This window comes from Tiliqua scincoides, chromosome 8 (assembly GCF_035046505.1).
Source record: "Tiliqua scincoides isolate rTilSci1 chromosome 8, rTilSci1.hap2, whole genome shotgun sequence".
NCBI lineage: Eukaryota > Metazoa > Chordata > Lepidosauria > Squamata > Scincidae > Tiliqua > Tiliqua scincoides.
Genome location: NC_089828.1, coordinates 27,772,234 through 27,797,484, shown reverse-complemented (window position 1 = coordinate 27,797,484; position 25,251 = coordinate 27,772,234). Strand labels below are relative to the sequence as shown.

The 25,251-nt window shown below is 44.8% G+C and overlaps 1 protein-coding gene across 2 annotated transcripts in view; it reads right to left on the bottom strand.

Annotated features, from left to right (window-relative positions):
• Positions 1-15,994: 15,994 nt before the first annotated feature.
• Positions 15,995-25,251, bottom strand: part of ALDH1A2 (aldehyde dehydrogenase 1 family member A2) — an 80,906-nt gene continuing 71,649 nt past the window's right edge. For both annotated transcript variants that reach the window (XM_066635119.1, XM_066635120.1), the window contains 6 exons: positions 24,604-24,706; positions 22,768-22,952; positions 20,294-20,458; positions 18,626-18,783; positions 18,433-18,507; positions 15,995-17,791 (listed from right to left, as the gene is read on the bottom strand). In XM_066635119.1, the coding sequence (XP_066491216.1) occupies positions 17,719-17,791; positions 18,433-18,507; positions 18,626-18,783; positions 20,294-20,458; positions 22,768-22,952; positions 24,604-24,706 (759 nt within the window). In that variant the 3' untranslated portion in view covers positions 15,995-17,718. The remainder of the gene's footprint in view (positions 17,792-18,432; positions 18,508-18,625; positions 18,784-20,293; positions 20,459-22,767; positions 22,953-24,603; positions 24,707-25,251) is intronic.

The window sequence follows — 25,251 nt, the reverse complement described above, 5'->3', positions numbered from 1 at the left end:
GCATGCTGGGGAGCTCTGCAGACGCTCACGCAGGGCTCCCCGCACCCCCAGGATGCTGCTGCAGGGACTGATGAATACATCCCAGTCCCCACAGCCCCCCTGAGTGACACGATCCTGAGGATCACTTTGCTGCCTTCCCCTCTGCCCTGCTGCCTCCCTCCCCTCCCCTGCAAGCACTTACTGCGGCTTTCTAACTCCCAGAGAGTTTGAAAACCGCAGGTTTAGTTCAACAGGACCCTTCTTAAGTTATAATATGGAGTGTTTGAGATGGAAAGTTAGTTGTGTCTGTGTGTTTCCAAAAATAGAAGCTACAAGATGGCCCATGAATTGTAGAGGGCAGGTTTCAAACAAGGGCCATGATTTTTTGGCTCGTAACTACTCTGCTACTTAGTATCTATGAGCACTAACAGTGCACTCCTGTGTATGTATACTCAAAAGATAAATCTTACTGAGTTTAAGTGGTCTTACTCCCAGGTCAGTGTGTATAATTTTGCAGTCTAACAGCACAATCCTGAGCTGCCTGGAGCGTGGGGCTGCCATGGCGCCAAAAATGACTTCCGCAGTATCCAGTGTGCCCTAGACGGCCGCCGCCGCCGCCTCCTTAGGAGAAGGGGACTTTTGTCCCCTTCCCCTGAGTAAAGGGAGAAGCCTTGCAATGGGCCTACTCATTTCTACGGCAGCATGGGAGCTGCCACAGAATCAAAGAGTTCCATGTCAGATTGCACAGCCTGACATGGAACTCAGGATCTGGTGGAGCTAAGCTCCACCGGTCCCACCGTCCTCCCGCCCTGCTCCCTCTGCCCTAATGCCTCCTCCCCACCCTCTCCCTGCCTTTCCCCCCGCCCCAGAACGCCTCCTCCCTGTCTCCCTCACAACCCCACCTACCTCTCTGCCACCCGGCAGTTGGGGTGACCACGGAGAAGCAGAGCACCAGTTTTCCACCTGTGCTAGTGCAGTGCCAACTGGTGTTGGGATAGCTCCAGTGCTGGGCTGGTGCTAAGCCTCACAAATGTGCCTTATGGCATGTTTGTGACAGTGCCTGCAGTGCTAAGCCGGTGCACAGAGCTCAGGATTGAGTTGTAAGTCATTACACAGTGGCCAGCCTACCAAGTCATATGCTGTTTCTGCTGAGGCTTGTTTAGGTACTTGATGAAGAATTGTAACAAGTTAGCAATCAGAAATGCTGACCAAGCAGTGCTTTTCTTAATGTAACAAGCCAGGAGGCGAGTAAACAGTTCTTCACAGCTTCCTAGTTATCCTTAACAGGAGTTTCCGAGTCCTCAGGGCCCCTGACATGAAGGTCAAGATGTAGATCAGGGCTAGCCCATTCATGAGACCAAACGAAGTAGTCACCTCAGGCAGCAGACTAGTGGGGGTGCCACCTCTGCCTGCCCACTTCTCTCCATTGCTGCTGCTCCTCCCACTCTCTGAATGGGGAAAGGAAGAGGGATGGTGAGGAAGAGGAAGTGTGGACGAGAAAAGACATCACCAGGAAAGGAGAAGCAGCATTTGGCACACCACCTTAGGCACTAGGTGGTCTTGGGCCAGCTTTGGTGTAGAGCAGACGTGCCCAAACCCCAGCCTGGGGGCCACTTGTGGCCCTCAGGGACTCCCAATCTGGCCCACAGGGAGCCCTCAGTCTCCAATAAGCCTCTGGCCCTCTGGAGACGATGGAGCCTGTGCTGGTCCGATGCAACTGCTCTCAGCCTGAAGGCAACTGTTTGACTTCTCATGTGAGCAGTGGGCCGAGGGCTCCCTCCACTGCTTGCTGTTTCACGTCTGTGATGCAGCAGTGGCAGCAAAGGAAAGACTGGCTTTGCTTTGTGCAAGGCCTTTAATAGGCCTTGTGCTATTGCAAGACCTTCTTTTATTCATATAAGTTCCATCTCTAATATATCATTGATGTAAATTTATAATTTATTCAAATTTGAAATGTAAATTAATTCTTTTTTCCCCCAGCCCCTGACACAGTGTCAGAGAGATGATGTTGCCCTCCTGCCAAAAAGTTTGGACACCCCTAGTGTAGATGGTTAAGTACGCTGTCCTAACCCCTTATGTAAGTGCTTTTCAGCACTGGCAAAGCAGTGCCAATGGGATGTGTGCTGCATCCTGCAGTTGGGTGTCACTCACAGAGGCCTCCTCAAAGTAAGGGAATGTTTGTTCCCTTACCTCAGAGCTGTGTTGTCCTTATGTCAGTGCTGGAAAGCACTGACATAAGGGGTTAGGACTGCGCCCTAAGTGACTGACTTCCCCTCTCTGAAGCCTGTAGGAAACAAGGCAGCTTAATGTGGAAGGGGCAGAGAGAAAGTTAGGATTTGATCTGACAGAGCAGCAGTGGAAGCTTAGAGGAAGAACTGGCAGATGCAGACATGCTCAGAAGATACACGTAGTTGATGTCCTCTTAGGACAGTGTGGAGTGTGCTCCCTCATGCCATCCAAAAGTTCCAACCTGTATATTTGCAAATGAAACAAACCTGTCAAAGACACTGTAAGGCTCAAGTACTCTCTCCTCCAAAGGACTTCTGAACCCAAGTCGTGCTTGGAGCTTCTCCCCACTTGGAGAAGGGGGGTGCAAGCATGTCACACTGTTATAGGATAGTTGTGTTATCCAAATGGACAAACACTTCCTGACTTTCTGATTGGGCAGTGAGTTTGAAGGGGAAGGACAGTTGTGCTGTGGCCTTCCGGATGAGAACCGGAGTGTCACAAGCGTACCCTGATTTTTGCCTGCACAATGTTGGTGTCAGTATCCCATTTGGCTGAAAGGGCTTTACCCACATCTCTGCTGCTTGTCGCTGTGCGTTTGTGTGACATTCGCACACACGGACGAGCCGGCCAGCGCAATTGTTTTCCCTGTTTCTCTCAGCCTCCCAGCTGCGTCTTTGCTAGGATTAATCTGCCTCTGCAGGGTTTCAACACTATCCTCCCATGTGGGCTCCGAGAGCCTGCAGTGTCATGTAATCGTGGCCATATTATTTTTGTCTAAATCTCTGGCAGTGATGTAAGAGGAAAAAGGAAACCAGCGCACTCCCAACCATTTGACCAAAGGTTAAATTAATCTTGGCCTCCTCCCAGCTGGACCTGAGGCTTTGCAGCCACAAGTTTCCTCCTTTCCCTTTGCTTTTTCCCCCCTTAAGATTTTTCCTGTTGAAAATTGATTTGCTGATATAAATTAAACGGCAATATTTAATGTAGGATACATGACTGGAAAATGGGTGCTTATTTCCTAGAGGTTCTGCCTCATTGTTCGGAATTTAGGAGGCAAAACACATTGGAAGGGGAAAGGGCTCATTCTTCTGTTACAGAATTTCATTTTCTTTTCTTTTTTCCAAATCTACATCCTGCCGAGTGGCAAAGGGGAATTCGACCACACGTCCACACCTGAGTCTCAAAGTTTATCGCTGACACTAAGCTCCAAGAATGGGATTTTTTCACCACCAATGGAGTGGTTAATTACTTGTCTAGCTGTAATTAGTTGTCAACGAACCACAGGCTTCACAAATTGAAAATTGTTCTGTAACACTGAGGGGTCAAAGAGGATTAATGGTTCAGAGAATAAAGGAAACCACAGTCAACTCAATAACAATAACACTGATATTGCCGGACATCATATAAACACTAAAAACAAGAAACTATTTCTTATTTCAAATATTCAGAGCACACTCACAGGGCCCAGTCCTATCCAGCACAAGAGTACCAGCGCCTGCTATTTCCTATGTTTGATTTGAGCAGACAGGAGATCTCCTCAAAGTAAGGAGACATTCGCCCTCTTACCCCAAGAAAAGCCCCAACCTGCTCAATGGGACTTCTTGGAGCTGCACCAGTGATTTAGCTGCTGCAGGCTTGACAAACCCTGGGTTGGGCTTTCGAGAAACCTTGGGTTGGGCCAAGGGGGGGGGGGTAGGATTTGGCAGAGGAGGCCTCCGCTGCTCCCACCCTTTGCTGGGCCTATCCCATCTCCCGTTTCACCCGCCCCTGCCCTCCCCATGCCCAGGAAACCCCCCCTCCACCTTCCCACCACTCAGCGCTTACCTTGTCTCTGCCAGCAGTCCAACTGCAGCATTGACTGGGCAATGCAGGCCTTTCCGCCTGCACCGCTTACTCCCTGGGTGCTGCAAACATGTTTTATGATATGCTTGCAACACCCAGCACTGGTGCTGCGGGCACAGAACTGGTACTCAGGCAACGTTAGAACAGGCTGACTGTCATCTGATATGGTAAGCAAGTATTAGTATCCCCATTCTACAGGGAGGCTGAACGCCTAGTGAGTTCATGACGAACTCTGGGCACTCATTGGTTCACTGCTCCTTTTCTTTGCCTTTATATCACACCTGAAAACAAATCATAAGAACATAACAAGAGCCCCACTGGATCAGGCCAAAGGCCCGTCTAGTCCAGCTTCCTGTATCTCACATTGGCCCACCAGATGCCTCTGGGAGCACACAAGACAACAAGAGACCTGCGTCCTGTTGCCCTCCCTTGCATCTGGCCTTCTGAGATAGCCTACTTCGAAAACCAGGAGGTTGCACAGACCCATCATGGCTTGCAACCTGTGATGGACTTTTTCTCCAGAAATCTGTCCAATCCCCTTTTAAAGGCATTTAGGCCAGATGCCATCACCACATCCTGTGGCAAGAAGTTCCACAGACTAATCACACACTGGGTAAAGAAATATTTTCTTTTATCTGTTCTAACTCTCCCAACATTCAATTTTAGTGGATGTCCCCTAGTTCTGGTGCTGTGTGAGAGGGAAAAGAACATCTCTCTCTATTCACTCTATCCATGCCCTACATACTTTTGTATGTCTCAGTCGTGCTTCCCCTCAAGCACCTTTTTTCTAGACTGAAGAGCCCCAAATGCTGTAGCCTTGTACCACTGTACTGGTACAAGCAGAACCAGCCTTAGGAGCTGTGGGGCCCAACTGGAAACATGTTTTGTGGGGCTCCAGCTTTACAAGCAAGGTCTGTGGATTCTTACAGATATAAATAAAATTTATTATAGACTTTAGATCTCTATGGTAGAATGGAATGCAATCAACATGTTCAGTTAAAAGGTGTACATGAGTTAATGGACCAAATGGATCGAAGCATATTTTAATATAAAATGGCATACAAAACTAGATTACCCAGCACAATATCCCCTTAGGCATGGGGCTCAATTGGGAGTAACTGGCCGTGGGTGTAACGATCTGTTGCAAATCAAGACGTGGAGTGCTTAACCAAGATCAGATTCAGTTTGGCCCTGCCTTGACAAGGCAGATTTTGTGCCATGAAGGTGGCATGATGGGAGATGGGCCAGTTGGAGCTAGGAGTGAAATCCTTCTGAAAGTTCTCCTGCACAAGCTTCTTTGAAATGGCCAGGAGCTGCACAAGAGTATGGTTTGTGATGGGACAAACGTGCCAACTGCATTCTCAATCTTGGGCACCAAAATGTCTTGGGCTTAGCCTGGGCTATCTGACTTGTGCCTGTATATAAACTTCAAACCCCCTTCACTCTCCAACCTACTAGCTTAAAAGTATATCATGTGAGGCCTATTTGCAGACCGTGTGAATGTTATTCATGCCGGACTCAGCTTGAATCCCCACGATACTCTTTTAACTTCATTTTCTCCCATGCCAAGCTAGTCAAGAAGATTTATGGCACTGTCTTCCTTGAGCAATATTTTACGTTGGAAAAAAAAAGGCACGTCCTTGAATATATCCATCTTGTTGCTATCACTGGTCGTCTTTGTAGCCATTGCTTAGTCTTTGAGGACAATTCATTGGCATGAATAAATGTATCTACTGGACTAGGATAAAACATTATAATGAAGTTGATGGGAATTTTTCTTTTTTACATGAAAGATGCAGTGAAACCAGCATATCAACAGATTGGACAGTCCCTTGAGATTTAGGAACATAAGAACAGAAATGGAGCTCTGTGTGATTAGGCAAAAAGGTCCATGTAGGTCACATCCTGTTTCCCACAGTGGCCAACAAGATGCACCAATGGGAAGCTCATAAGCAGGATGTGAAGACAAGGGCCTCTCACAGCTGTTTGCCCTTCTGCAACTACTGTTGGAAAGTAGGCTGCTCCTGAATATGGAAGTTCTGCTGAAATGAGACCAAAAGCTCCAACATTCTGTTTTCCAGGGTGGCTAACCATGATGCCTTCAGGAAGCCCACAAGCTAGGCATGAAGGCAACAGTCCTTCCCCACGATTGCCCCAGCAACTGGTATCCAGAGGCCCACAGGCTCTGAACATGGACAGTTCATATGTTTACATCAGAAGCATGTGACCGATCAGTTGTCAATAATTCACTAATGTGACTGATTCTGGTTTAGCATCTGTGCACTTTATGCAGCATAAGATCAGCATGGGACAGCAGGGTAAGGGCAAGTTGAGGCTGGAGGATGGTGTAAATGTGGAGCATTGTTTCAGTAATCTGACACCGTCCATTCAGGATTTATGGGGAAATAATTCGTTTGGCACTGAGGTCAAATCATAGACTCAATCCAAATGCAGTTTGCAAAATTTAAATTGGTTTAATTGGAGGGCTAATCAGCTAAATCTCCCATAGTTCAATTGGGAGTGGATTTTAATTCAAGGGAGCATCTTTGTTCCAATCCAGACCCTTGTTTCATTCTTCCACTTCCCTGCTTTGTGCATGAGTTTCCTCTTCCACCAGCTGCCCTCCCTACTTGGTCCCCACTCCCATCACAAGCTGTCCACTGTTCATTCTCATGTACAGGGAACAGGCTAGACTGGGGCCTTACTGTTTTAAAAGTTTCTTTGGGTCTGGCGCGCTACTGTAATAGGGAAAGGAAAAGGAGGAGCTCTGCAGGTTAGACCATTTAATCCTGCTGCTCCCCACAGTGGCCAACCAAATGCCTACAAAAAAGACAGCAAGAACTGTTCCTTATTGCCTGTCTCAAGTCTTTGATATTCAGAGATAGGCTGCCATTGGATATGGAGGTTCCATTCTTAGCGCTCATGATTAAGAACTGCTCAAGCACCCAGCTACCATGAGAGAGAGAATTTAGCCTTACTTGCAAAATGCTTGTGCAACATTTAGAAGCAGGTCTGTTTATCTTGCTTGATTCCATTATTTTTCTGTTGGCATTTTAAAACCCTGTCTTGTTTGGAAGTCAGGGCCGGGGTGCACACCCTTCCTGTTGATGGGAACTGCATAAATAAAGCTGCATGTCCTCCAGGAAAAGCAGAGAAAGTTCTCTGGGAGGATCATGCTCCGGACTTGAGACTGCCAGAAAGCGCCTCCTCTGCCGTGTGTGTTGGATGGGAGGGATCCCAGTGAGCCCTTGCGCAGTGTTTGTGCTGCTGGCAGGCCGGGAGCAGGCTGCCAAGTTCGTTAGATCACACACAACAATCCATTAGCACATCAAATGGAGCAGGGCTGGTATGAGAGCATGGGAAAGGCTGGCCTTGAGCTGCATGGGTCCAGCTTCCTAAGCCAGGAGGATCTTTTTACAGTTTTCGCTTGGCTATTGGACAGATTTAAAGTCCAGCAAGTCCCCCCTCCCCAAGTTTGTAATTGTCCCTTTGAAGTGGATAATGTTTGGATAATGTTTCCTTTGGCCATTTATCTATGTAGTGGAGCAGGAACCTAAAACCATATTGAAGTGTGGGAGTCTTTAGAAGGCATTGAGTAGGGGGGGCATAAAAAAATACCCCTGCACATGCTTACGCTGGACCCAATCCTGTGCACATCACATTATAATGAGTGTAGACTGCACAGCTTGATGAATTGTGCCTGATGATGTCCATGTGTGTGTGTGTGTGGGGGGGGGGCAGCTACGACCCTGACCAATATGGCCTGCTCATCAGGTTGACCACAACAGTGAATGAGGTTTTATTTGGGCCAGATGTACTGCTTCCACATTTGGCAATCCATCCTTGGGCCAGGGATTGGTCTGCAGTGTGTGCATCACATATCTCTCCTTCACCCAATACACACAAGACTGTCTTATCTAGGAGGTGGTTGTCTCAGGTGATAAGGTGGTAAAGGGCACCCACCTCTGTCCACTTGGCCACCTCTACTGCTGCTGCTGCTTCTCCCACTCTCTGGATTTGAAAAGGGTAACAGAGTACATGAGGGAGAGCAGGTATGATGGTGTGAGAGTCCCAGAGATGCTCTAATCCACCACTCGATTCGCCTTCACCCTTCCCCATCCTGTCCATTCCCTTATATCAATGGTTCTCACACATTTAGCACCGGGCCAGTGGCGTCACTAAGAGGGTACAGGGGGTGCAGTCCGCACCGGGTGACGCGCACAGGGGGGTGACGCATTAAAATCATGGTGGTTAGGAGTAACCCCATCATATTATATACTGTTGGATGCAGACTTTTGAGCGGAATGCAATGCAAAAAACCAGAGTGAAATATCTCCTTTCTATCAAAAGTTATGGCCAAAAAACTGGAGAACAAAAAATGCATGGATCCCTATGGAAAGTGAAAGTGAGCCGTATCGCATGTTTACTCTTGAGTAGGCAAACGTGCCTTAGACCTCAGAAAGGGTAGGCTGAGAGGAATCCAACTACACCAGAATGGTCCTGATCCAATGAATGCAGCCCCCAAAAACACCTGAGAAGGAAGTCCCTCTCTCCAAGCAGATGAATGTATTGAGCCCTATGGAAAGCGAAACAGCCTCACAGTTGTGTTTACTCGCAAGTAAGCAAACGTGCCTTGGCTGCTGTGGAAGATCAGGTGAAGGAGAGTGCAAGGCTACAAGAATGGTCCTGATCCTATGCACCTGGAGCTAAGCAAGTGCTCCAGAAGGCAGCCTCCCTCCCCCCCCCACTAAAAAGTATCAAAACAGAGGCTTCAGCTGATAAGGTGAACTTTTTTGAGACATGCAAAGCCAGGTGGATCCTGACAGTGATCTGGTTTAAAAAGAATTTCTTAAATTGAACTGGGCACTGGGTAGGGCTGAAAACCTTATGGTTTTTGGAGGGGGGGGGTGTTATTGCGGGCAGGCTACAGAGGAAATTCACTTGGTGGACCAGGGCTGGCTTCTTCTTATTTAATTATTTGTTTTACTTTAATTATTTATACTTATTTTAATTTGCCTGATGATGTCACTTCCACCATGACCACTTCTGGTGGGTCTTGGACAGATTGTCATTCTAAAAAGTGGGTCCCAGTGCTAAAAGTTTGAGAACTGCTGCAAGGTGTCAGTAAGTTGACACCCGGGGGGGGGGGTGTAACACCACTAGTGACCAAAATCACTAAAATCATAATTTGGAGGAATAATACCATCATGTAATATATCAATCAATGTGTAATTTCATGCAGAATGTGTTCTATATTTGTTCTATCAAATGGTACAGCCGAAAAACCAGTGGGGGCAGAATGATGGTAAATCACCACGCCCACCACCTGGGGTGTTGCCCCGCCCACTGCATGGATGGTGACACACTGGCATCCCGCACCGGGTGACGTGAACCCTAGTGACGCCACTTACTGGGACCCACTTTTTAGAATGAGAATCTCTTGGGACCCACCAGAAGTGATGTTATGATCAGAAGTGATATCATCAAGCAGGAAAATTGTTAACAATCCTAGGCTGCAATCCTACACACATTTACCCAGGAGTAAGTCCCATTAACTATCATTATTAAAAGAATATACATAGTAGCTTGTTAAAAATACCGATCTGTAACATTTCCCCAAATGAAGTCACATACCATGGGGGCATCAAGTCTAATACAGTCAAAATAAAATATTGAAATGAAATTAGCTCACGACCTACCTAGTGGCCACAGTTTGAGAAATACTGCCTTATATCTTTTAAAATCCTGGAAATAGGAGAAAGAGGAATGATGGCAGCTAGAGTACAGCTGGGTAAAGTGCAGTGGAATTTTTGATATACCAGTGGTTCCACATCATAGCTAGGCCATCACACCCCAGCAGCCTCTTCTTCCTAGCTTAGCTGGGTGCCACCATCCTGGATCTTGCAAAACCTTGCGAGAAGGTGGCAGTACCCAAATCTTGCAAGATTTTGCAAGATCCAAAATGGCTTTACCTGGGGGAACTAGTAGGAAGGGCAACCGGGGATATACACTTTGGGAACCCCTGTGATATCCTATCTCAGACATTGAAAGGTTTTGGGCCAGCCCTGGAGGCATACACATGGTCCTAAAGGAGCCCTACACAGAGGTAGCAGTGCAAAGTTCAAGCCTCCTTAGGTTAGAACAAGATTCTCCGTCATGCAATGCATCCGCTGAGCTCTCAACCTTCTAGCCACTGTATACTCATAGAGTTGAAAGGCGACTTTGCGTTGCGAAAGGGGGCCGTGAGCCATGGGCCAACACAGTCGGAATGTGACAAAAGCAGCACCAGCCACAATCAACAGGACGACCTTTCTGCCTCCACTTGTTTCAACACTTGTGCTTAGTCTGCAAAGGAATATGTGAGGCAGGTTCTCTTTTATCAGCACCCCATCAGATGCCTCCAAAGGAGGGAAGCCCTCTTGGCCATCATGGAGGAACACCCAGATTGCAGACCAACATGTGTGGATCAACGGCTCCTTGGCCATTCGGCTCATCCAGGTCAGGTTTTAGTCTCCAAGGAATCTCTTCCTCAAAGGGCACGGCAGGCTGTTGCTGCTGTGTTCTTTTGAAACAGGCTGGCTGGCAACCAGCTATGATAAAACGTGGGTGTGTTCAGTTTTAAAAACACATAGAACATCTTGAATGCTTTCTCAGAGGGTTTTTGGCTCTTTTCAGCTGTGCCTCTGAGGTGGGATGGCAACAAATGGCCCAAAGCTTTGTTTTTGAAATGTCCAGTTGGGGAAGACTAATCACCCCTCAGGCTTCTGCAAACGCTCAGGGCCCTGTTACCTCCCTGGGGCTTTAGAATCTCAGAAGGAATCCCTACTGACTGTCGGACCCCCACAGCATCCAAAAAACACAAAACACAACCCTTTCACCATTCTTTTGAGAAAATAAATAAGTGAAACAAGATTATGCAGTAACAGCTCCCTCACAGGACTTGGCTTCACAGGCCCACAAGTAGTGCAGGCAAGCAGACAGCAATGGTGACTTCAGAAAGCAAACTTTGAATAGAAAACCACTGGACATTTTCCACTCAAGAAACGTATTTGTCACAGCCCAACAAGTATTTCAGTGCTTACGATGTGCATTGGCACTCTTATAGACAGATCACATCTTCAGCCCCAACTGTGGCAGAAAAACATACATAAGGTACACTCATGTTCATCCCATGTTACCCTGCCATTGCCCTCCTCTACTCAGGATGGTAACCTGACGCAATGGATTGATGTTGTACATGTGTGCAGGAACACACACTCGTTCCTGCTTTTGTCTGTCTCCTGCTTGTCTCCAGTAGTGGACCTCCCCAGCCCCGCTGCAAAGGTCTGCGATGGCACCCTCCCATGGGATGCCACCACCACCCCCTGTGCAAATCCACCACCACCCTCACCTGGAGCACACAGAGCTTCATGCGACTCCAGGACACATTGGGTAAGCCTCCTGAAAGCTCCCCAATGGTTTAAACTGGGCAAACCGGAAGCATAGTTTCCGATCACATCAGAAGCCTCGAGGAGGCTCCTGTGCGGTTCTGAAGTTGTGTGAGGCTCTGCACCCAGGGCATTTGCTCTGTTCATTCAATGGCAGGTCTGCCACTGCTTGTCTCCACTATCCTTTCTCCCCTAATTCATTGGTTTCAAAAAGGAGAAGGGGAATGGAATGGAAAAGGTAGTGTGGTCATGGTGGAGAGTGGAAGGCTGGAGTGTCAAAGATGTCCCTATCTTTAAAAAAATAAATAAATCTAGGGAGTGGGAGGGGCAGCCACAGTGAGTAAAGGCAGAAAATGGTGTGCTGCCAGGTGGTGGCTTTAGATGTGCTGTCTCAGGGGCTGTAAAGTCTTGGGCCTGCCATACTTCTGTAGTCTCTCCCCCTTCTCTCCTTCACCTACATTTAGGTTACTGGCTCCCTGAAGCAAACAATAATTCCATGATTACAGAACCCCATCAAAGTTAGTGGTGCTAGTTTCTACCATAGAGTGGATGATGGGAGAATACTCAGCCCCTAATGTATTGAAACTGATGAAGAAATGTTTTAAAAAAATGCTGCAAGCATGGAGTGGAACATGAAGTGATTGTGTTACTGGTCACCCCACTCACATCAAAGGTAATGTTGAACAGGTGATGTTTATAAGACTGACAATAAAACTCCATGCAGCAACAGCAAGGTGAATTGCATTTTCCCAGGTACAGATGAGGGGAGGAAGCATGCAATATCCACACAAAAGAAATGGATTATCAAGGGAAAATGTGGATGATGTGCAACAAATGGGTAACAGCTGTGCAGTCCTGGCCCTAAAAGTAGATCAGCGGGGAAAGGGCATTCTGGCCTTGATTCTTGCATGACTTTAATTTGGGAGTAAATGCCAATGGATGGATTTTTAACAACCCCTTCCAAGTATGCGTACCCAGGACCTATGGCTTCAAAAGGGCCAGTGGCGTATCTCATGCAAGTGATCTGGGTGTTAACTTCATCATATCTGTGACTCATCTGGAGAGGAAATAAAAAATCATCACTTCTTAAAACTTTATCCAAGCCTCCTGCAGAGAAGCAAGAGTTTGCCTGGGCGCCCTGTGGAGGCTGATGATTTCAGCCTTTCGTTGATAGCTAAACTTTATGGCCACAGTGGGTGAGGATGAACCCTGCCTTTGACCTGGATCCACAATTCAGAGTTTTCTTTCAAAAAAAGAAAGAAAATACAGCTGCAATAATATTTAAACACCCCCCCCCCCAAAAAAAAAATCAGTCCCTTTTCCTCTATTCATTGTGCAAATGAAAATATAGCTACTGCCTCTGTTCAGACATGCGCTCTTTCAGTCCCACCAATAACAAAGAACGGCCAGAAGTTTGTCTCGGAAGCCTTTTAATGGAAAACATCATAAAAAATACTTCATATCTTTTTGGTTTACTTCTTATTTTCATAACTATATACATGATTTTTTAAAAAAATGGTAACAAGAGCCTTCCAGAGCTGAAAAGATGGTCTGTATGTACCATGCATTTTGTGTTTCAAAAATAACCCCCCAAATGATTCACCAACATGTGCAGCAAGGGTGGGTTGGGAAGAACACCAACTTGTCATTGTTACCTGAAAATTTATTTGGAATAACACACAAACACAGACAACACATATATAATACAGAAGAGTAGTACACAATATAAATGCTTATTGCTAGCACAGGTTTTTTTTAAAGTACATAACAGAAGAAAGAAATAAAACTTCTCCTTTCACAATGAATATTGGAGATTGTAAGAAAACTAATTTCTTAATGCATTAAAAAAAACTGACAAAACACTACAGTAGGAGGACATGACATTCACGTTGCACACCTCAGGAATTGTCTTGCTTGCTAACGCATCACCACTTGTGGAAAGGAACAGTATGCATTGCACCGAGAGGAAAAAAAGAGCAGAGACAAAAGGGAATGTTATAAATATTACAAACCTTGGGGTGGGAAACAGAGGGGGGCTGAATCACAAGGCAAGCTGGGGTGGAAGATTGGCAGCACCATTGAAGGCTACTGAGGGGGAGACACAGGGATCTGACCCATGGAGCACAATCCAGCCGTAAAATTCTTCTGTGCAAGTCTCATTGAAATGAATGCAATCTGCGCAAGAGAACAGGTTGTGTCCCATGTTCATTATTGGGAAAAGGAGAAAGGCGCCATTTTGGTTTCTGACTTCAGTACCAACCTGTGGGCAGGGCAACCAGATACAATGGGGAACAGAGTGTTTATCCCTCTAACTATTGTATAGAAGAGGCTGGTGCAGTATTTTAAACACTTCCACGCTGAGCTGCACCTGCCAAAATTCCCTCTTCTATACAGTGAATAGAGTGATAGGCACTCTGTCTTCCATTGCATCTGATCACCCAGCTTGTGGGGAAAGGCTGTGGCTCAGTGGTAGGGGACTTCAGTTGCATGCAGATGGTCCCAGGTTCAATCCCTGGCAGCTTCTCCATGTAAGATTCCTTTCTGAAACTGTAGACAGCCACTGCAGTGTCAACAAGCCTGAGCTAGAGAGACCAAGGGTCTGACTCAGAATAAGGCAAGTTCCTTTGGACCAACCATAGTAGAAAGCGCATACTGTTTAATGGAATTATTCCTGAGCATTCTTGTTTCGATCCTTGGATGAAAGTACATTGTATTGATCATTCTTTTTCCCACAAGCAGCCTCACTTTCTCATAATGGACTCTGCCATACCCTAACTCATTTCAGCCCTTCAGCTTAGAGGTGAAATGACATTTTAGTCAAATTGTCTTTTGGAGTGTTTTAACAGACAGAAATTCATTTTGGGAGATCCAGTTTTTAAAAAATGCTGTAACCCAAATGGGACAGCTGAGTACACACAGCTGTCCTTCAAAAATCCAAACAAAACCCACAACCAACCACTCAAAAATGCAACTTTTGCATTTGGATTTCAAACGCCTCTAGACACAGCCTTGGGGGACATTCTGTGCCTTGGCGCGATTCCTGGTGAATCGGGTCCAAGCATTGCTGAGACATTTCTGTGTAATAACCGGCTGTTATGCTTCCCATTTGCTCCTTCTCAAATCCAGCCAGATTTTGCCAGATGTGGGATGTTCCGATGGGGGATAATTTGTGCAAGATACAAATGGCTGGACACTCTTGAATTAGAACTCACATGCACAAACCCTCCTCTTTTACATAAGAAGAGCCCTGCTGGATCAGACCAAAGGCTCATCTAGTCCAGCTTCCTGTATCTCACAGTGGCCCACAGTGGCCCACAATCCAGGCATCCTGACACTACATTTGCATTGACCAAATAAATATTGCTTCAAATGTCATGTCAATGTCAGCCATGTTCTTAAACCACCCAAGCCACAAGCAGCCACAAGGAAACACAACTATAATAGTGCACTAATTGGCATTCTGAAGAATTATCCATTTAGAACACCTCAGACATATAGCATGGGGGAGAGATGTCTTGTTTACATAGAAATCCTCAAAGAAAAAAACTGCAATGGGACAAGCTGGGAATAAAATGGATATATTGGAATTTAAATGGCCCTCCTTGACAGAGGTGCATCCTCAATTCAGTGCTTCTTCAGAACTTGAGAAGTGCGGGGGCAGACATTGGTGTGGTCAGGAGTGATGAGTAATGTCAACTCCAGATATTGGATATTTGCCTAATCGGTCTTCTGTTCTAAAGAAGACATGATTCAAGTTCTCAGGTTGGACAGTTCTGTTGTGGGGGAGCTCTCAGAGTGCAGACATTTACAGATATGTGATTATTTTTGGAAAGCACAGATCAAGAATGAAAGCCACAGAATCTTATATATCCCTCCTGCCCAGGTCACTTACTGCCCTTGCTAAACATTTAAGAATGAAATAAGAACCTACCTACACAAAAATGACTCGCCAGAAGCCATGAACAGCAGAACAATGATTTCAGGGCCAGGTGCCAAATATACAAGAGTCATTTTAGGCTTTAGACACAAAGGTGGGCAAACACATGATAGGAGAAAAAGAACGTCTGCTTCCACTCTTGTTTTTATAACATCTAATTAAATGCAATGTTCAGCAGGATATCATCAAGCTATTGGTTGCCTGGTGCTTGCCCAACAGCCAATGATGTGTGACAGGAGTAGGGCCCTGCATAGAACGATGGCATCTTGTCACAGCAGGACCTCCTGGTGTCTAAGTGACATGCCAAACGCTGAACCTCTTTTTTGGTGGCAAATCAGTCTCCTTCTGCTCTAGCTCCCTGTATTCAGAAAAAAAGAGAGAAATGAATGGAAGAGGAAGTAGGGGTACAGTGGTAGGATAGAGTGCCTCTAGCCCACCACTCTCATCTGCACTTCCTTTTCTCATCTCCACTGTCCCCCCCCCTTTTGAATCCAGGATACAAGAGAAAGGGCAGTGGGAGCGGGCACCCCTGCCAAAGATGTTGACTGCTTCAGTCAGCCTGTTGGATGGGCTGGCCCTATGTCAAAAGTAATTTAATATAAGTAGATGTACAAACAAAACAGAAAAAAACAGATATGGAGTGGCAGTGACCCTCCCCTCCTCTTGTTCAGTTTTGACCCACACCAAGCATCAACAGAATAAGCTGGAAGGCTGCTGTTAATTGGGTGGTTCTAAAAATGACAATGTGCAGATTAATGCCTTTAACACAAAAGCTGGAATCACATGGAAGACATGGTGTAATTTCTGCTCAAAATGCTGTGGCATTATGAACACTTTCACATGCATACTCTCTGTTGACAGCTGCAGCACAGGTCACACAGCTGCAGGTAGCTGGTGAAAAGGGAAAATTCCAGGAAGCTGTTCTTACAGAACTCCCACAATGCCTCATTCCTCATGATAGCAGCTGGCCAAGGCTGGTCCCTGGTTCCCCGCCTGCTGCCTTTCTGATAAGGATACTATGCATTAGAGTGTTCATTCTTCAGCCAGGTGAATAACTTCTTTCAAATCTCAATGTATGGAAGGGAAGTTGCTTCCTTATAAAGAATCTACTGCAACAGAGAGAAGCCAAAGTTGAGCCACAATTGCATGAGTTCAAGTAGCATCTGTTCCCGAGGTTCCCTGCAACAAGGTTTACTTCGACACTAAAATTATTCTACAACACTGACTCACAAGTCCCATTCAGCTAAGCTCTTCTGCTACATCATTTAAACATTTCCTCATTGCAGTCTCAGCCAGTTTTATTGCTTCCCGGTGAGCATGCCTGAAGGATTAGTGATGAATTGCCTCTTAGCTGCCCTTAATTAGTCAGCTTCCATTTTCTAGGGGAGAGGAGGGGGCTTTCATTGATGGCTTCCTTGTATTATTTTTCTTTATTTTATAGAACATTAGCAATTTTGACTGTAGAAAGGCTGGAGCTATGACTGCATTTTAAATGTTCAAAATCACCCCATAACAGGTCTGATAAAACAAAGGAGGATAACACCAAAACACTAGATTTGTCTACAGCACTGCCTGGATTCTCCATAAAAAAGTGAACAAAGGGAAGCAACCCCAGACTAAATGGATAGTGTGGTAGCAAACAAAGGCCGCAGGCCTATACACACTTACACAGGAGTAAGTCCCACTGTACTCATGGGACTTATGTCTGAGTAGACATACATAGAGTTGCACTGCAAGAGGACTAGAAACTTCCTTCCGAGAAAAGCAGAACAAGTTGCAGGATTCCATTATGCTTTCAGGAACACCTAGGAAAGATGCCCGTGTTCAGTTACGTGGCTACACAGCTTATATTTCTCTCTTGGTCTTTAGCAAGAGGCACCAGCTACATGCTCATGGGCTAAGATATCGGCCCCCAATTAATCCTATTGCAATGCCCACATACAAAAAATGGCAAGCCAAGGCAATCTACGTCAAGAAGATCACTTAAAAAACAGCCTTCCTTTTCAGGCAAAGGATTTTGTCTCTGTGTGTGTGTGTGTGTCGGTCTGTGTGTGGGTTTGTGTTTATTAACGAGCACCTCCCAATGGAGCATTTCTGAAATGGTTTCTGACTGTACTTTGTAAAACAGTTGTTTGTGGTCAGCAATGGGAGAAGAATGTGAATTATGAGCCTGGTTGAAAAGATCTTTTTTAAAAAAATTATCTGTGTAATTTTTTTCTCTCCAAAATTCCTGAGTGCTAGTCCCCATAAAGGAATACAGAGGGTGCTTGACTGGCGACCGGGTACAGGGCGCTCCTCAGCTTCTTACGAGTTCTTTTGAGGAATCTTTATTGTCACAGTCTTCACTTCAGAATATTCCCGCAGTCCACACTCTCCCCTGAAAAAAGGAATGGAAGTAAAGAAGGTTGTGGCTCAATGTCCTTTTAAAAAAAAATCCACCTACAATACACAGAAGCACAAGGTTTACTAGAGAAAGGATATAGCCACAGACAGAAGTGGATGGCGCTAGATAAGGTGACAGAATTTGGTTATTATTAAAGGAGAGAGAGTGGAAGATGGACAAGTCCAACCTATAGAGAACAATCTACAAGGGTTACTTGTAACTGTATCTGTAACTTGACAGGGTTACTCAAACTGTGCTTTGCAACCTGATTGTTGCAACCTGATTGTTGGTGGGTTGCGAAGCTGAAACTGACAAGCAGACAGCTGAGAAGGCAAATGCATGGAGCCCTATGGAAAGTGAAACTGGGTCACACTGTGTGTTTACTCATGAGTAGGCGAACATGGCTAATGCATTGGGAAGGGCAGACTGAGAGGAATCCAATGCCACCAGAATGGTTCCAATCCGATGAACACAGCCCCCCCCCAAAAAAAAACACTTGAGAAGGAAGTCCCTCCCTCCAAGCTGACAAATGTACTGAGCCCTATGCAAGTGTCTTAATGGAAATAAATATTAAATGGAAGCAGACAAATAAACAACAAAGAAATGGGAAAAAAGAAACACGTCTCAGTGCTTACATTTCCCTCCCATTGCCGGACATTTTGAATCCTCCGAAAGGACTCTGGGCATTTAAGGCGTTGTAGCAATTTATCCTGTTCAAGAAAAGAAAAAGAAAGCATGTGTGAAAAAGTTTCTTTGTTAACCCACACCCAAAGTGGTAGATGCTCATCTTCTGAAGTGGATGCCATCCGCACTCAGCTCCAGCCTCACCAAACTGTCCCGGCTTGCATCGCTGAGGAGACGGTGAGGGCCTTGTTGATGTCATTGGTGAAGACAGCAGCTACCAGCCCAAAGTCTGAATTGTTGGCTCTTTCAATAACTTCATCCATGGTTTTAAACCGCAGGATTTCTTGAACAGGCCCAAAGATCTGTAACAAGATGGGCATGGTAGTCTGACAAAGGTGTTGGATGTCTCTTTCTGGTTGGCATTTCAACTGTCCCACCCCTCAGTGCATCCAATGCTCAAGCAGAATCAAGGCCTTCCAAGCCAAGGTCAGCCCAAGACCTCCTGGCGCTTGAGACACTGTGTCAAATGTCACTTCCCTCTTACAAAGTGGTGCACCAGCCCCCAGGTCTCCTTCTGATCCAGGACTCAAAAGCCAGGATGGTGTAGTGGTTTGGGAATTGAACTTAAGACCTGGAAGACCCAGGTACAAATCTGTGCTCATCAATGAAGCTTTCTTTTTTTAAAGAAAAAATTATTTATTTATTTTTATTAACACACACAGACATACAAACATATAACATACATTTAGGAGTGCTAAATACCATATACCATTACTAATTAATCATACTATATCTCCTAATCTACTTACTTATCTATTTCTACCTCTTATTGATTTATCCATTCATTTATATAATATACAATAAATTTTCCCTAATGCCCTATACTGTATTTTCTAAAGCGGACAAGGAGTAAAATCAACAGGATGATCAACAATGATGAAGAAGTGGCGCTGGTGGAGATCAAGAAAGATAAGATGGACAGAGTAACAGGAGTGCACAAATTACAAAATTTGTTGGAACAAGAAGGAGAAAATATATCCCAGTTAACTGGAAGAATGAACACACCCTATATAAGAAAGTGTGGATTTATCAGATTCTGTTATAGAGTTAAATTATTAAAGATATTACAGGAGAAAAAATGGAAAGTAAGAAAGAAAAAGAACCCTGAGGGGTAACCTGAGGGTTAAAGAAAATTGGAGGATTTATACAGCTAATAACAATGGCCCAAATTTATTTGAAGAAAAAAAAAGAATACATATGAAATTGATAAATATGAATTAGAATGTATTTAAAAAATGTAGCTGAAAATGTAAATGTGTGGAAGAATTGTTTTATATGTGGTTATTATGTCAAAGAAAAAAGAGAGATGGGATAAATTATCAGAGACAATGCCAATTTAATTTTTTTTTTTTGATATTGTACATAGCACAGGGGGACATGATCAGGGTTGGACCCCTTGCTGGGAAAAAGTACCAAAGCCCCACAACTCCTCTCCCCGTGGTTTTACAGCATTTTAAATCCTAGGTTATTTTTAAAGAACCATATATGTGCTAAAAGTAATGTGAAGTTTGGCCCCAAGATTCCCTTAATCAGACAGCAGTCTAAATATCTTTTCAATGAAAAAAAGTTAGAGGTGTGTGTATGGAGATGGGGGCATGCCATGTGCCAGGGACTTTTCCCCTTTGAGAAACTCTCTTGCCTAATTGGTAAACTGTTTTTAGGACCCAAGGGGGCTTGAAGGGCAGGTTGACACCTATGGGAAAAACATTCAATACTGTAGCTCAAAGAGAAAGACGCAGGAGCATCCATGGATTGGGTTTTGGCCACAAACAAGATCCTCATCTCAGAGGAAAGGATAGAGAGGTCCGGTACCTCTTCCTTGGCAATGCGCATGTCATCAGTAACGTTGGAGAAGACGGTGGGTTCAATGAAGAAGCCCTTCCTGCCCAGGCCTTTGCCCCCACATTCCAGTCTTGCGCCTTCAGCGATGCCACTTTGAATAAGCTCCAAGATCTTGTTGTATTGTTTCTTGTCGATCTAAAACAAGAGGGAGAGGAGAGGAAAGTGGCAGTGTCAGATTCTTCCGGAATCATAAAAAAACATTGACTTTGGATGATAAACTTGAGCTGCAAAGCACATTTCTTCAGCAGCTGCTTGTGTATGTCTGTACCAGCAGCCCCACCAAGCACTGGGAAACCTTGCCTCAGGTCATCCACTCTCCTCCTACTTTTCAAACAACTTTATGCAATTCCTTTTGTTAAGACAACATCCCCTGATGGATATTTTGTCCATTTCACCTGACATTACTGGCCTATCCTCCTTTCCTACATCTTTTTTTTTTTCTCTTTCAAATTTAGCACTGAGGAGGGATTGCTTTCCCATTAGCTGCTTTTCAAATAAGCTCCCTGGAAGCATCATTAATGCAGAAGTTCCACACCAGCACTTAATATAGAGCTGCATTATCCAGCAGTGCCTTTCCCCATAGCCAAATCCTCCTATAAAGTTTACTTGCAAGTAAGTTCCATTCAGCAAAAGCCCCAGAACATTTCCTCATTGTTGGTTCAGCCCATTACATTACTTCCTGATGAGTGAGCGAGATTAAATTACTGGGGAAGCAGAAGGCATACGTTACTGGTTTACTTGCATTTTCCCCCTTTTTATAGCAAAAAAGTAGTATGAAGAATATTGCTATGAAATGAAAACAACAAATTAATGAAGGAACCAGTGATTAAGGCTGCAATCCTAACCACACTTTTCTGAGAGTAAGCCCCATTGGCAAAATAGGACTCACCTCTGAGTAGACCTGGTTAGGATTGTGCCCTATGTGCCCCCCCCCCCTTCTCCACCATGAGAAACTGACACTAGAACAATTAAGGCTTCAATCCTGTACATATTTTCCTGGGAGTCCAAAGGAAAACAATACGGCTTACTTCTGAATGGACATACATAGGATTGCACTGCAAGTGAGGCTGTTCAAGAGGTAATTAAGGAGCAATTCCTGACACACTCAATCCCCAATCTGTGTCCTTCATAATGGGCCCAACATGCAAGCAGAAACTCTTTAATTAAGGACACAGAAGCCCATGAAAGTCTCAATGGCATTTTGCTTATTCAATATACAGTACTAGAGAGGCTGGTGCTAAGATGGTATTTATTTATTTTTAAATGGCCTCAAATCTGATACAAAAAAAAACCCCTGGGAGCACCTCACAAAAACACTAAAATGCAGTGGCCTGACAATATTGTACTCTGGATGCTCTGTAAAAAGTGAGTGAACAAAGAATGATAATTGCAGAGAAAAGTGACAGGTAGAAGCTACCTATCTTTGTTCTTTCTACATGGAAAACATGCAGACAGGTTTAGAGTTTGGTTGGCAGGATGCAGCTAGTTGTGGCAGTTAATACAAGAAGTGGCTTCTAAGGTACATTTGTCTCTCTAAGGCAGCGATCTTCAACAGGTACAAGGGTACCTAAAAGTTGGTCGCGGCTTGATCTCATGTGGCTCATGGCAGTGCTGTTGTTTTATTTGAAGGCTCAGGCCTGCACAGTTTGACCTATAGCCAGGTCTGGGGTTCTAGATGAGATTAATTCCATCAGAGGCTTTAACTTTGGAGGAATGGAAAAGAGAGAGCCAAAACCAAGAGAGCTCTCTAAGAGAAGTCTGCTTCAACTGGACAAGAAGTCGGACTGGAAGCTGAATCACATATGAATATTGCTGAGTTTGCAACCTAGGTACAATTCTAGTTCAAGTTAGATGGATGAGCTTCTTTCTGTTTATCTTCGTACTTCATATGCTCTTACACTTCTTTTTGGTCAACTGTTTTTCCTGTGTATATGCTTGCTGGTTGAACACTTTTTAAGAATCTCTAATTTATTCTTATTGTTCATCTACATTGGTTTTCAGACTTTCTCACCCCATGCTGAATAGACAACAGCCACTCAATAGTCTCAACTGACTATTGACTCAATAGTCAACAGCCACTCTACCCAGTATTGCCCACTTCTGTCTGCCCAGTAAAGTGACTGGATCAAAAGCAAAGCTTTCCCCAAATTAGAGAGCTGCTTCAGTGGAGGCAGCCATATGAAGAACTTCCACTTCCTCCACTGGAAGTGGGCAGCAGGGAAGCCCACTGGCAGGGAGAGGCAAGAAGGGACTAAGCAAGCTTTGGCCTACTTTCTCAGCTCATAGTACAAGATACCACTAGACCATGACAACATCCCTTCCACTGAAGTCAATAAAGCAGTTCACACATGCAGAAGTTTGGATGGCGCACTGAAACACACTCTCCTGAGTGTAATTCTAGATTGGGACAAATGTGTTTAGAATTGGTATATGCTACTCATTACCTGTGGTCCTTGTTCTGTGGTTGGGTCAAAAGGACTCCCCACAACTCTCCTTTTGGCACGCTCGACACTCCTTCGGACAAACTCCTCATAGATGGACTCCTCCACATAGATGCGTGAGCCGGCTGTGCAGCATTGCCCTTGGTTGAAGAAGACCCCTTGGTGCGCTTGCTCCACTGCATAATCCACTGCAAAACCAAAGAAGCCACATGCTGAAAGAACTTTCCCCACATCTGTTGCTTTGGTGCCAGCCTCGCTCACGTTATTCAGAACTGCAAATGATGCTGTGTTAACTTCAAAGGAAAGAGCATTGGTGGGGGAGTGGGGACATCAAAACATCTAAACACATGTTACTAGTGCAACATTGTCGTTACTGAAGATGATTCATTTGCTTTTACGTAAGAATTCCTGTAAGAACAGGGCAGAGATCAAAAAGGTTTTAAGGGCCTGAGGAGAAGCATCAGTAAAGCCCAAGACACACTGCAGGAGGCAATTAATATTAGTTACGACGACAATGGATTAATTACTAATGTGCCGGCATTGTCCAGACCGTGTAGGATCATAAAACTGTAGCCACAGCACAGAACCCAGCCTCGTGGACAAATACAAATCCAGTAGCAAAAATTAGCAGCATGTGCCCAAATATCAGAGCGGAAAACAGACCCAGCTAAGAATTTCAAAACTGAAATCCCATGGAAGCAATTGGTGACCTCATCCCCCAAGGCACACTGTGAATCAAAAGATATGAACGTTTTTTGTCAAGGCTTTTTCTCCAAGTGATCCTTCCCAATATAGCATGTGAACAATAGGCTCCTGTGGGGGACTTGTCTTCTTCTATAGAGTTGCCATATCCTGAGACCATTAGTTCATCCCATCTAGCTCAGTGCTGACAATATTAACTGGTGGCAACTCTCCAAATCTTCAAAACTGGATTCTTTCCCAATTCTAATATGTGGACACGGAACCTGGGCCCTTCTGCAAAAAAAAAGCATGAGTTATGTCATGGAGCTATAGCTCCTTCCCAATTAGCACTGAGCCAGAATCGCCAAAGATGCTCTGCAACTTTGCATTCTGACCAGTTAGAATGCAAATCTCCAAAGGCACTTGGGGCTTTGCAGTTTTACTAGTTGGCATATGTAAGTGACAGATTTTGAGTTTTTACAATAACATATATAAAGAACATAAGAAAAGCTTCTAGTCTAGTTAATTTTACTCCTACTCATTTAAATAACGAGCCCTAAGAACACCGTGATGGACTGCTGGAAGGAGTGAGTGTACACTTCATCTAAAAAATAAAAAAATAAAACAAGAGTTTTTGAAATGGCAGAGCACTGCAGTTGGAGAACATCCCATAGTTTCTCACCCCCCCCCCCCACTCACATTTCCATTAAAGGGAGATGATTGCAGAATTCATCAAATTAGTCCTGCCCCTTGTACAAAACACAACTTTGCACAGAGTTGCATTGGTACAACTGGAGGGTTGCCCTTTAAAAATGTTAGCACTCATAGTTTCCTATGACTTTTTCTGGCATTGATCAGCTCTCATAGGTTCCTCAGCAGGCCAAGAACTGAAGAAAACCCATCATTGTCTGTACCTTACCAGGTTGTTGCAACGATGCCTGAGCTAACATACATGAATCCCCTTCAATACCAAAAAGCACTGTATAAAATAGCTAACAGTAATGGCAACAATAATAGCCTTTTGAATATATCACTGAACAGTTTAGATGGAGAATGATCACAAAGACACTTTGGTAGCATCACCAAAAGAGGCTTGTTAAAACACACACACACTGACCGTACATACGTGGGTATTAACAAGTGTTGCAGATTACTTACAATCTGCATCTGCAAAAATAATGTTGGGGCTCTTCCCACCCAGTTCCAGAGTTACTCTCTTCAAGTTACTCCTTCCAGCTGCCTCTTGGATTAGCTTTCCAACCTGGAAGGATGAAGGAGAAATAGTTTAAACATGCAAAGCGCACTCAGACAGCTCCCAGCCATGGTTAACTCTGGCTATCAGTAGGACATAGCTAAGCAACTCATTGAGGGTTGCTGTTTCCAGAGCTGGCTTTGTGTGTTAAGAGATCCACTGGTGCGTGTTGTTAAGCATGTCATTAGAGCAGTTAGGTGGATTTTTTTTCTATATTACATAGGAGCTGCCAGTTTTTAAAAAAGCCCAAAGGGGCAGAATTTAGGCTCCTGACCTTGAGTTCAAGTTCCTATCCCCTATTATCTGGCCCCATTATATCACCTGTAAAAAAACCTAAAGACAGAAGAACCAGGATAGTTCACTCAGCTAGGCAGGTGAGGCATTTTCTGAACCCTTTCCCTCTGAACCACAGGAATTATCTTGCTTTGCCTTCCTCCCCCTCCCCCTCTCTCATTCTCCGATTTCTTGCTGAGTGTTTATCTTTATAGTTAAGATATCCATAGGAGCAGCAGCCACAGACAGCCTCAAATGACTATAAGTGTTATGTACTAGAA